Source organism: Histomonas meleagridis (assembly GCF_020186115.1).
Source record: "Histomonas meleagridis strain 2922-C6/04-10x chromosome Unknown contig_4, whole genome shotgun sequence".
NCBI classification, from domain to species: domain Eukaryota; phylum Parabasalia; order Tritrichomonadida; family Dientamoebidae; genus Histomonas; species Histomonas meleagridis.
The window spans coordinates 333,823-346,169 of NW_027150883.1; the positions used below are offsets into that span (position 1 = coordinate 333,823).

The 12,347-nt window shown below is 29.6% G+C and overlaps 4 protein-coding genes across 4 annotated transcripts; 2 read left to right on the forward strand and 2 right to left on the reverse strand.

Moving 5' to 3' along the window:
- Window positions 1-824: 824 nt before the first annotated feature.
- Window positions 825-1,556, forward strand: GO595_005870 (uncharacterized protein; the record flags this gene model as incomplete). The annotated part of the gene is made up of 1 exon (XM_067919159.1): window positions 825-1,556. The coding sequence occupies one exon, from the start codon at window positions 825-827 to the stop codon at window positions 1,554-1,556; it is 732 nt and encodes a 243-aa protein (XP_067773906.1).
- Window positions 1,557-2,138: 582 nt separating this feature from the next.
- Window positions 2,139-2,933, reverse strand: GO595_005871 (proliferating cell nuclear antigen; the record flags this gene model as incomplete). Its single annotated transcript, XM_067919160.1, has 1 exon — window positions 2,139-2,933. The coding sequence occupies one exon, from the start codon at window positions 2,931-2,933 to the stop codon at window positions 2,139-2,141; it is 795 nt and encodes a 264-aa protein (XP_067773907.1).
- Window positions 2,934-3,312: 379 nt separating this feature from the next.
- Window positions 3,313-3,891, forward strand: GO595_005872 (PQ loop repeat family protein; the record flags this gene model as incomplete). Its single annotated transcript, XM_067919161.1, has 1 exon — window positions 3,313-3,891. The coding sequence occupies one exon, from the start codon at window positions 3,313-3,315 to the stop codon at window positions 3,889-3,891; it is 579 nt and encodes a 192-aa protein (XP_067773908.1).
- Window positions 3,892-4,562: 671 nt separating this feature from the next.
- Window positions 4,563-7,337, reverse strand: GO595_005873 (dnaK protein; the record flags this gene model as incomplete). The annotated part of the gene is made up of 1 exon (XM_067919163.1): window positions 4,563-7,337. The coding sequence occupies one exon, from the start codon at window positions 7,335-7,337 to the stop codon at window positions 4,563-4,565; it is 2,775 nt and encodes a 924-aa protein (XP_067773909.1).
- Window positions 7,338-12,347: the final 5,010 nt, after the last annotated feature.

Consider the following 12,347-nt stretch of genomic DNA (forward strand, 5'->3'; position numbering starts at 1 on the left):
CGAAATACCCATTGAATTCTAGGGAATTGGCGGTTTGTTTTTTCTATTAGCAAATCAAAAAAAATCTGGAATAGAAATGAATTCAATGGATTTTGAATCACTGGTATTAAAATATGATCTATTTATAAGATTGGAAAAGAAAATTAGTTATAAATATAAAATGAAATATTATATTTTTTTTTTTTTGCTAAAATAATTCACTAGTGTTCAGATCCATGAATAAATTTTCTATTTTTAATAGGTAAATCAGTAATTTAAAAATTGGTGTTTGAATCAAAGAGAAAAATTCTCAAAATTTTTCCCGCCAATTTTTTCAAATAAAAGTACATAGTGAATTCATATAACAATTATTATAATGATCTTTTCTTATAATACGTCAGTACCACTGGCCCAATGGATAAGGCGTGTGCCTACGGAGCATGAGATTCCAGGTTCGAGTCCTGGGTGGTACATTTTTTGATTTTATCGATGTAATTCGTTTTTAGCTACCAGTATACTATAATACCATACCAGAACCTTTTTGCGATAAGATTGACAAAGAAAAAGTGTCTAAACCAGCAGTTATTGTTTGTTCCTGCCTTCTGGTAATATCTACCATTCATTTCTTTTGCATTTATTTCTTTTTCTTTGTGGAATATCAAAATGTAAAAAATGATAATCCAGATCTTTCTTTTCTAGATGTAACATCAACAGAAAAAGCATTTCACTGGCTAACTTATCTTGCCATGGTTTTTCTTTTTGTATATTATCCAATTTATCTTTACTTGGAACCATGTGGCAAATCAAAAAGACACTACGGTAGAAACAATCACACATCCTGTCCAATGATGACATTGTGTCTAATTTTAACAGCTGTTACTGTTTTCTGGATTATGTATGCTATCTTTATTTCTGGCTCTACACAAGCCGGTATAGCCGGTGGTGGCGACCATCTTATAAGCTATAGTCAATATCAGCAAAAATTAGAAAAGACAAATTCATCAGTACCATATCTTATCTTTGTAGCCACAGCCACATATTTCAATCGCGATTATGAATATATGGAATGTGAGTTTGCGAAATTTGTATACGAAGCAAGTTCCATGAATACCACTCGCGATCTTCCAAATTTCAATTCGAGTGATTATGCGTGGGTTCAAGCGGATGTTCATGTAACACTAACTGATGAACAGCAAAGATATGTTGATCAATTCGAAGCGACATATAGAAGTTTTTTGCCAAGTCAAATAGATGGAAGAGATCTAAGTTATGAATATTCAATGGGCGCACATTTAGACCATGAGTTCCCAGACTCCATTGAAAAGAAACCAATTTCGTTATATTTAGTCACCGAGAATGGAAAAGCAGAAGGTAAATATAATTATAATCTTGGGAGAGCGATGATGGCACTTTGGTCTGGAATTGGATACTTGTTTAGGCTTTCGTCAATTCCTGTTTATCCGATTGAAATCATTGCATCAGATGTTCAATTCAAAGATTTGCCAGCACAAGTTCCACCAGCAAACGATACGTTTTGGGATGGCGTACGTAATCCAAATTGTCACCGTTATGTTTGATTTTTTCAGTTAAGTAAAAGTTTGATCACGAAAATAATTTCTAAAGTCAAAAAGTTCATTATATCAGTTATCAGATTTTTTTTTGACAACATATACAAGGAAATAAGAAATGAAAGGAATTTGTTTTGATTTTTAAGTGTTTTTTAATGTGCTCAATTATATGATTTAAATTTTTTGTTCTTTCTTTTAAGTCATTTTAATGATCTTAGAAACTTCCTGTTTGTCTGCTGCTTAAAATGCATATTCATATTTTATTTTCTTAATGTTTTTTGATTCTTCAAAATTTAAAAATTTTATAAGCTGATATCAAGTGACTAGTGTGGCCCAGAGCTTGTCTACCTTTTAGATTCCTCAATTTCGTTGGTTATATTTTTAACTTTTGATAATTGTTGATATTTATTACCATGGTTTTCATGATTGTTTACTTTCTATTTTATCAATATAATATTGATGATTATCATTATGTACTTTGCACCATAATGTTTGCTTAACCCTAAATACAAAACAACAATGAAAAAAAAATTCGATCACATATGTAAAGGTAATCAGCAAATTGAGCTAATTGTACAATTCATTGTTTTATTAAAGTTCTTCATCTGATCCATCTTCATCAACTTTTGGTGCAAGATAGAATTTAACAAATCCTCCTTCGTTGAGTTGGTATTCAACAAGAAGAGGGAAGTTTGGTGAAAAATGTAATGTCACACGACTTGCGAGTCCTGATTCAGCGGATATTGCCTTTAAATATCGTAATGCATAGGAAACTCGACATGACTCAGAAACATTAACTTCAACATCTTCATCCATATTTCCTGGAACTTCTCCAGTGCTATAAGTTGTTATAGCATCGACAAGAGAATCGGAAACTGAAAACGAAACAGATCCATCTGTACAATTCACTGTAACAGAATCGTTGACTTCAGAAAGACTCTTTACAAGCTTGGTCAGTCCGTCAGATCCAAGAGAAAGTTTAGCTCTGTATTGATGCATTGGAATTGATACTGGTTCTTTTTGAACATCAACTGGTTTAAGTTTGAAGCGAGTTGACTTCTCATCGTTAGGTGAATTTATTTGTATTTCAATGTCTTCATTTTGGTGATCTGTTTTAATTGTAAGTAAATCATTTGATCCAGCACTCTTTAAAACTTTAATTAATGTTCCAACATTAAAAGATAATTCTAAAGGTTCTGTGCATGTATATGTCGAGAAAGTTTCTGCGGGAAGTTCTATGGAGATTAAAGAAACATGACTAACATCAATAGCTTGAAGAGTCATTCCATCTGAATCACAATTAAATGTAACATCTTCAACAAGATCCTTTAAACTGTCAACAATGCGTTTAAAGAAAGATGCTTGATGGAAGACAATTTCTACCATCTGGAAATTGGTGGCGCAAAATACGTACGTTAAAAATGACTTTTTGCGGGGACGACCGTTTAATTGTTAACAGTTAACTTCAAACCGTCATACAATGGGATATGAATTCAGTGGTTTCGTAGATTACTCTTCAAACTTTCCCGCAACTCCTATTCTTTGGCTAATTGTTGGTATTGTAATCGGGCTTGGTACTTTTATTTCTATATTCCCTCAATTATTTATTATTGTAAAAAATCGATCAACCTTCGGAATTAATCCTTATTTTGTCTTTGTAAATAGCTTTGCACAATTTATGAATCCAACATTAAATATTATATGTCTTCGTACTACTGATTTTATCGGAATAATTCAAGTTGGTTTTGTTAAAGCCTTTCCAAGAATGTTAACCTTTATAAATGGTTTTCTTTTATGGTTTATTTATTTCCCTGTTGTATGTTATTGCCTTGTCTTTTTTGATCAAGAACCACGTCCAGTTCGTGATGCAGAAAAAATCAAGCGTGAACGAAAACTAAGCATTCTTTTTGTTGGCCTATGTTTTCTATGCAACTTTTTACTCGTTTGTCTCTTTATCGGTTTCATTTTTAATTATGGATTAGGATCAAAACAAGTTGAATACACAGGGAAAACATTAGGAACAGTTTCATTTGTATTTGCTCTTATTACATGGATACCACAAATTGTTACGACTATTCGTCTGAGAGATCCCGGATCGTTTTCGATTATTTTGTTGCTCCTCCAAGCGCCTGGCGGCACTCTCAGCTCATTGTTCATGATGATTGGGCAAGGCGATGATTGGTCTACGTGGCTCGGGTCACTCACAGCTGCCATCCAAATGTATGTGCTGCTCGGATTCTGTATCTACTTCAAATACAAGAAAAGGAAAGCGCAAAAAGCGGCGGAGTTTTCAAAGGATCCACTCATAAACCAAAACTCTTCAACTTTTAGTGAAATGGAATAAATAGTTCTATCATAATTTTGTATATGAAATTGTTATTTATGGTAAAGATCTTTTGTTATGTGTTTTATATCATATATCCTCTAAAAAGTCAATTTCTTCTTTTTACTTTGTGCTTAATGTTGTAATTTAGAAGTTCGACTTTGTGTATGTGTTTGAGCTTGAAAACGAATATGTAAATACCGGTGTTCATGCTCCTTCACTTTATTCATTAACTCGAAATGGACCAAATCTTGAGTCTTCATATGCTGGATATGTAAGAACTGCTGCATTAAATGAAGAAAATGCACTTTCTCCAATCCATGGTTGTGAAGTACCGTAATAATAAATACATTAAAGACTATGACAATTCGAAAATGCACCATCTGAAATTTCTGCTAAACTTCTGTCATTATTCTTAAACTATAGCAGTGTGAAAATGCTGAGCCTCCAATTGTTGTAACCGAATTTGGAATTGAAGTTTATCGGTGGTGTACGATTTGAAAAAGCCGAAGCTTCTATTTTCGTTATTGAATTCGAAAAATTAACATAAATATATGATATATAAAGATTTACTATTTGATGTAACTCATTCACAAAAAAATGTAATTTCTTCGTATAATTTAAACTTTGTTTATCATATTTCCAATTCTTTCATCACTTAATATCGAAACGAGTTCATTCTTTATTATAATTCAGAAGAACGGGTTCTGCCACATCATTGGCCCACCCCACGGGTCTCTTTGTATTCTTCTCTGCGGCCTTCGGTACTGCGGTATCTCCTCCTGCCGCGGCCTCTGCCTTACTCTACTTGGTATGCCGAACATGTTACTCCATATGTCTGGTTCCTCGTACTGTTGCTGCTGCTGTTGCTGTTCTTCGTCTTCGTCATTATCATCGTCATCATTCACGAATATCCTTTGGAACGGACTTTCCTCGCTGCCCCACATGTTCTGCGCCGCTTTTCTTCTCCTCATTTCTTCTTCCTGTTGCTTACGGAGCATTTCTTCTTCTTTCTTTCTTCGTTCTTCTTCTTCAATTAGCTTTTGTCGCCTTAACTCTTCAGCTCGTCTTTGTAACTCTGCTCTTCGTTCTGCTTCTTTCTGACGCTCTCTTTGCGCTTCTTCTTCCGCTCTTCGTTTCGCTTCAAGTAGTTCAGGATTATACTGCTTACGTCGCGGATATCTGTTTCGGCGTATCGATGGAATGCCAAATATTGCGCTCCACGGATCAATGTATTCTTCTTCCTCTTCTTCGTTTTCGTCATTGTCGTACATTTGTTGTTGTTCCATGAATTTACGTCGTAAGTTTTCGCGTTGTCTTCGCGGATCTTCTTTTGCTTCTGCTCTCCAACTTTGTTCTTGTTGTTGTTGTTGTTGTTCTTTTTCTTTTTGCTTTTGTTGTTGTTGTTTCTTTTCGATTATTTCTTTTGACTTAGTTTCGAATTCTTTTATCTTTTCGTTGTATGAATTTTCATCGAAATCAATTTCGTTATACTTTGGCGTGTTTAATGTTTCTTTTAGTTTGTTAATGTTCGAAGTAATTTCATCACGTATTTGTACTAAATCATTATCATCCAAATTCGATTTATCTTCTTCAATTGTCTTTAATATTTTTTCAAGTTTACTTTGGATATTTGGTATCTTTTCAATAGTTTCATTATATTTATTTATATGCGCATTAATTGGCTTAATTAAATCAATGATTAAATTTAATTTCGTTTCATATTCATTAATTGGTAATCGATCGAATTCATTTTCACTATACCAATTTTGGATGTCTTCAAGTTGTTTTTGTATTTCTGGAAGTTTCTCATTTGGTTCAATATAATCTTTCGAATCTTTAATTATCGATTGTAAATTAAAGATTTTGCTTTCAAGTTCATTACGAATGTCGTCAATCTTTTCTTCATTTAAATCCGATTCTGACATTTCAGCTTCAAGTTTTTGATACTCTTCAAGCTTTTCTTTCGTTAACATTTCGGGAATCGTTGCTTTAATTTCGACTGGAATTTCAGTTCCATTTTCTTCTTTATATTTCGCACATTCGATTTCAATAATACTACTTTGGTTTAACTTAATTCGTAATATTACATCAACTTCCTTTTCAACATTAGTATTAAGTTCAATATGAATAATCTCTTCGCCATTAGAACGTAATTTAACTTCAGATTTCTTAACAACTTTAAGTGTAATCTCATTAATCGATGGTATCACCGAAAATTGTTGGAATATTTCTTTCTCTTTCGGATGGCCATCACTCCATTCAGCTATTACTGAATATGGAGTTATATCTTTCACAACTAAATCGATCTTAAACTTAGTCGGTGATAACAATGCAGCATAATAACCTGTGCCAATCGCAAAGCATTCATCCAAATTTAATGATCGCGATGGCTCTTTGCCAAAGATTAATGATATTCGGTTTTGTACTGATGGTACACGTGAGCCGCCGCCTAAAAGTTCAATGGATTTAATGTCTTCGATCTTATAACCTGAGGAATCAAGTGCATGTTGAATAGGTAACTCTATGCGATCAAGTAATTCTTTGATTTGGGACTCGAATTCTTCGCGTTTGATAAGAATCGAAACATCAATGTCATTAAGTAAACTTTGTATCTCAAATGTGACAACAGGATTAATGGAAAGTGTCTTCTTGACTTGCTCAACTGTGGACCGGAATCGTGCCATCGCACGTGGATTAGTTGTAGGATCAATGTTATACTTTTGTTTGACTTTGTCGAGAAGATATTGAATTAATGGAGTGGTGAAATAAGAGCCACCAAGATGGTTATCAGTGGCAAAACTTTTGATTTCGATGTTCCCACGCTTAAGAAGTGCAACAGCAACGTTCATTGATGAATTTCCAAAATCAATAAATACATAAGGTTCGGATTTCTCGGATTGTAACTTCTCAGGATGAGTCATAGTATATGCAATGGCTGCTGCAGTGGTGGAATTAACAAGAGAAAGACATTGAATATCTGCAATTTTACATGCATTAAGTAAAGTACGACGATGCTTCTCTGGCCACCATGGAGAAACAGCTACAATGTACTTGGAGATTTTTGGCTCCACAGTTTTGGCCATTTTATCCATATCTTTTAATATAGAAGCAATGCATTGTTCTGGTCGCATTATTATGGTCTCTTCTTTGAATGGGATTTTTACTCCTGTATAACCATCATCGGTTTCAGTCAGAGTAAAAGATACCATATCTTGAATAACTTCTCTTTCTTTTGATCTGAAAGGCAAACAAACAAGTCTTTTTAGCTGTGAAACTGTACTATCCAGATATATCATTTGTTGATGAAGAGAAGGTTCACCAACATATCTCCGAGTTCCTGTATAAGTGATCATTGTTGGAGAAATTCTATTTGATGATTGGCTTTGTGCTATTTCGACTCCATTTTTTGGAACACCTACAACATAATTTTCATTTCCAAAATCAAACCCTGCAGCAATCCACATGAAATTTAATTGAATATTTGGCCGGCAATTTAATTTCACATTAGAATTGAATGGAAATTTGGTTCAAAAAGTCAATTTTTTTGATCGTGATAGAAAAAAAGTTATCATCATTTTTCTTTGTTCAAAGTTTATTTGTGTTTTTTTTATATATGTAACACGTAAAAAAAAATATTTTTTTGTTGAAGCATAAGTTCAAAGGAGAAAATAATTTAAATTTTGTTTTTGCATTATACAAATTCATTACAAAAAAAATTTGAATCATTTTGTGAATACATGTAGGTATTTATGTAATAGTAATAAATGACATTTATCGATATATAACTATAATTTTATTCAAATGTGAACGATGAAATTGTATTTATATATTTACTATAAAATGTAATCGAAAGTGTAATAGACAATGACTGCGTTAAAGTGCACGAATGTGTTAAAGTTACATCCGATGGATAAGCAACTGATGCAGTGAATGTGTTCGACTTAGTGAATGTATCACTTTGTGTCAATGTGAATATGCTTGTTGGGGGAGACATTCGTCAAATGTTGTCCCTTAGTAATATTCATATTTCCAAATGTTTCATTTTGATATGTTTTTAATGTCATAAATGTTGTCGCATTTATGTTAACAAATGCACCATTTTATATTTCTGGTGAAGTTTCTCCATTAAAATGAATACATTGAAGTGATGTACAATTAGTAAATGCGCAAGAATTAATATAATGAACATTTTCACCAATAAAAATTGTTTCTAAATTATTCTTGCAAATGCATAATCCTTAATAGAAGTGACTGAATTGTGATTGTTTTACTTTTCCCATTCGGATGAATAATAATTTGTGTAATTTCTTTCCATATAAACCCCATCATTTTCATAAACCAATATTAAAAATTTTAAACTGAAACTTTAATAAATTGAAGTTTTGTACATTCTAAAAATGCATTTCCGATCGAATAAACAGAACTTGGTATATAAATATTCACAAGGTTTGTACATCCTCTGAATGCATCAGATCCAATACTTCGTACGCCTACATCTAAAGTTAATGTTTCAAGTCCTGTACATTTCGAAAATGCATTATCACCAATGAATTGTAACATTAATTAATGAAATACATTCATAAAATGCACCATCTCCAATTGAACTCAATGTTTTATCTTGAAATGGTACATATTCTAATTTTTTACATGATGCATATGCTCCATTATTTATAGTTTCAACTGTTTCTCCAATTATTACTGTTGTTAATAAAGGCCATTCTCTGAACGCATTATTTTCAAGCTCTCCAACATTAATAATTATAACACGTTTTGTAACATTCATATACTCTTTTGATAGATCATATAAATCAATAAATAATGTGAGTGTTTTTGTCTCTGCTTCATATGATTGCATTGTATTAACAAAAAATATAATCAATAAAATTGGAATAACTTCGTTTTTTTTTTTTTTTTTTTTTTTTTGATTAATGCTTTTCTGATCAAAATAAATTTTGGATAAGGAAGTAAAAACATTGAATATAAATACGAACAAAGCTGTATTTGAAACATGCCGCAGTAATTAATGCATTTAATATCTATGGTAGATTTTTATAGATATTAGTGTTGCAATAGATTGATAAATAACATCGAAAAACTTCATTAAAATGATATCTATAATGCAAGATATGGAAGATTACAGTAATTTTGGAATAAAAATATAAAATGTTCAAATCCTATTATATTGTTATTAAAAGTATCTTTGAGTGAAACCCATTGCAGTCAATAATTTATGTTGTTCGTTGTTTGAACTTTTTGTATATATATTTTTTGACTCTTAATGCGTTTTATCTTATTACGTGACATATAATTGATATGCAGGGAAGATGAAAGTGCCAATGTGACATGTGAGTTTTCATCGAATATGATGCCATTAGATTAAATGTGAAAACGTTTTCACTTGAATGAATTACAGGAAAAACCGACTTAAAACAACCGACTTTTTATTAAAAGTTTGTGTGTTAATGTCAAAATTGTATCAAAATATTTTCAATCGAAATAATTTCCTGAGAATACCCTCAGATTGTACAATCATTCTCTACTATTTTTTCGAAAAAATTTATATATAAAATATACTAAAAAAAATATAATACTTATAAACATTAAATCATATATTCTTATTTATCACTATACAAAGACCAGCGCCATTCCATATAAAAAGTTACATCCGATAAATTTTTGAAGAAGTTTATTTTTTCATGTATTTTCACTTTTTCTCAAAATTTTTAATAAAAATGGTACAAGATAATGATTTAGAAAATAAAAATATCTAACATACAACATACTATATAGGAATCATTCTAAGACTCCCGAAAAAGTATGGTCGAAATCAGATCGAATTTCGAAAGATTGAACAATCGAAATTTCATAATGAGGGAAATTTTTGTAATCTCCTAAAATTACTGCTGGAAAAAAATATTGCAGGATTTGGAACTCTATTTCCTTATTAAAGTGGGGTATCATGGTCACTTAGAACCGTTTATTCATTTTAGAATATTGTTCTTTGATGGAAATCATTAAAGCACTTAATAACATAGTGGTAAACTTAAGAAAAGAAAATATTGAACATTCTGTTGAAAAAATAATGAATTTATATGATTCAAATTACCCTTACACGTTTAATCTTATCATTTGTAAGATGGTTCAAACTCACATTTCATTAAATTGGGAAAACTGTAATAGTTATTTATGTTTTTTGCAAACATTACAAAAATCAGAAGAAAAAGAACATCCTAATCAACCTAAAATATTTAGTATTTTCGAAAATATTCTGGAGAAAAGTTATAAACATGAAGCATTTTATTTGTTGGATAAAATGATCGAATGTAATCTAATTAATTCGAAAATTACAAAAGACATCAAAATAAAATATTTTGCACATTATAAGACAGAAGAAGAAAACAAGAAAAGATATTTTAATTTTGATCTATTTGAAGAAGCTTTTCTTAATAATTATACAGAACTTTCAAGGAATGATTTTGAACTTCACAAAAAATATGTTAAAGAAGGAGTTAATCCAAATGAAATTGAAAAAATAATTCGAAATGATGAAATAGAAAAACTTCAAGAAATAACATCACAAAATGATTTTGATTTTGACCAAACAATTAAACCATCACTTTATGAAAGATGTGATTATATTAACAATTATACTAAAGATGAAGGAGTTACGTTAATTGATTATGCAGCATTTTTTGGATCAGTTAAATGCTTTAAATATTTACTTATGAATGGTGCAAATATTAAAAAAACAGGGAAATATGCTGTTGCAAGTGGAAATCTTGAAATCATTCATTTATGTAAGCAAAATAATTCATCTTTTAAAGGTTCATACAAAGCTGCTATTAAATTTCATCAAAATGATATTTTTCATTTCCTTTATGAAAACAAATTTGAAGATTTTAATAACCAAAAATCACCAATTAAATTTATCAATATTTTGGGTGCAACTTGTATTTCTTATGATAACTATGAAATTTTATCATTTTTGGAAGAAGAAGGAATGGAGCCAGATCAATACATCATTAATAGAGCTTCAACAATTGGAAATTTATATCTTGTCAAATATTTTATAAAAAATAATCCTACTCCTAAAGATATTTTAGTTTTCTCCGTCATATCAAAAAATATTGAACTTGTTAAATATCTTCTTGAGCAAAATCTAATTGATATTAATGCTAAAAATATTTATTTGTTTTATTTAACATTTATTTTAATAATTTCTTATTTCAAAATAATATTTGGAAATTCTTTAAATTATTTCAAACAGCACTTATTGATGCATCTCAATATGGTTATACAGAAATATTTATATTACTTCTTGAACAAGAAGGAATTGATGTTAATGCTAAAGATATTTATTTGTTTTATTTAACATTTATTTTAATAATTTCTTATTTCAAAATAATATTTGGAAATTATTTAAATTATTTTATACAGCACTTATTGATGCATCTCAATATGGTTATACAGAAATAGTTAAATTACTTCTTGAACAAGAAGGAATTGATGTTAATGCTAAAGATATTTATTTGTTTTAATTGTTATATATTTTAATAATTTCATATTTCAAAATAATATTTGAAAATTATTTAAAATATTTGGAACAGCACTTATTTATGCATCTTCAAAAGGTTATACAGAAATAGTTAAATTACTTCTTGACAAAGAAGGAATTGTTATTAATGCTAAAGATATTTATTTGTTTTATTTTTCATTTATTTTTTTAATTTCATATTTCAAAATAATATTTGGAAATTATTTAAGTTATTTGCTACAGCACTTATGTTAGCATCTTATAAAGGTTATACCGAAATAGTTAAATTACTTCTTGAACAAAAAGGTATTGATATTAAAGCTAAAGATATTTATTTGTTTTATTTGAAATTTATTTTAATAATTTGGAAATTCAAAATAATATTTGGAAATTATTTTATATATTTAAAACAGCACTTATAAAAGCATCTGAAAATGGTCATATAGAAATAGTTAAATTACTTCTTGAACAAAAAGGAATTAATATTAACGCTCAAGATATTTATTTGTTTTATTCAAAATTTATTTTAATAATTTTCTATTTCAAAAAAATATTTGGAAATTATTTTATATATTTAAAACAGCACTTATGAAAGCATCTGAAAAAGGTTATACAGAAATCGTTAAATTACTTCTTGAACAAAAAGGAATTAATATTAACGCTAAAGATATTTATTTGTTTTATTCAAAATTTATTTTAATAATTTTTTATTTCAAAATATTATTTGGATATTATTTAAATTATTTAATACAGCACTTATATGGGCATCTTCAAAAGGTTATACAGAAATAGTTAAATTACTTCTTGAAAAAGAAGGAATTGTTATTAATGCTAAAGATATTTATTTGTTTTAATTGTTATATATTTTAATAATTTGGAAATTCAAAATAATATTTGGAAATTATTTAAATTATTTAATACAGCACTTATTTATGCATCT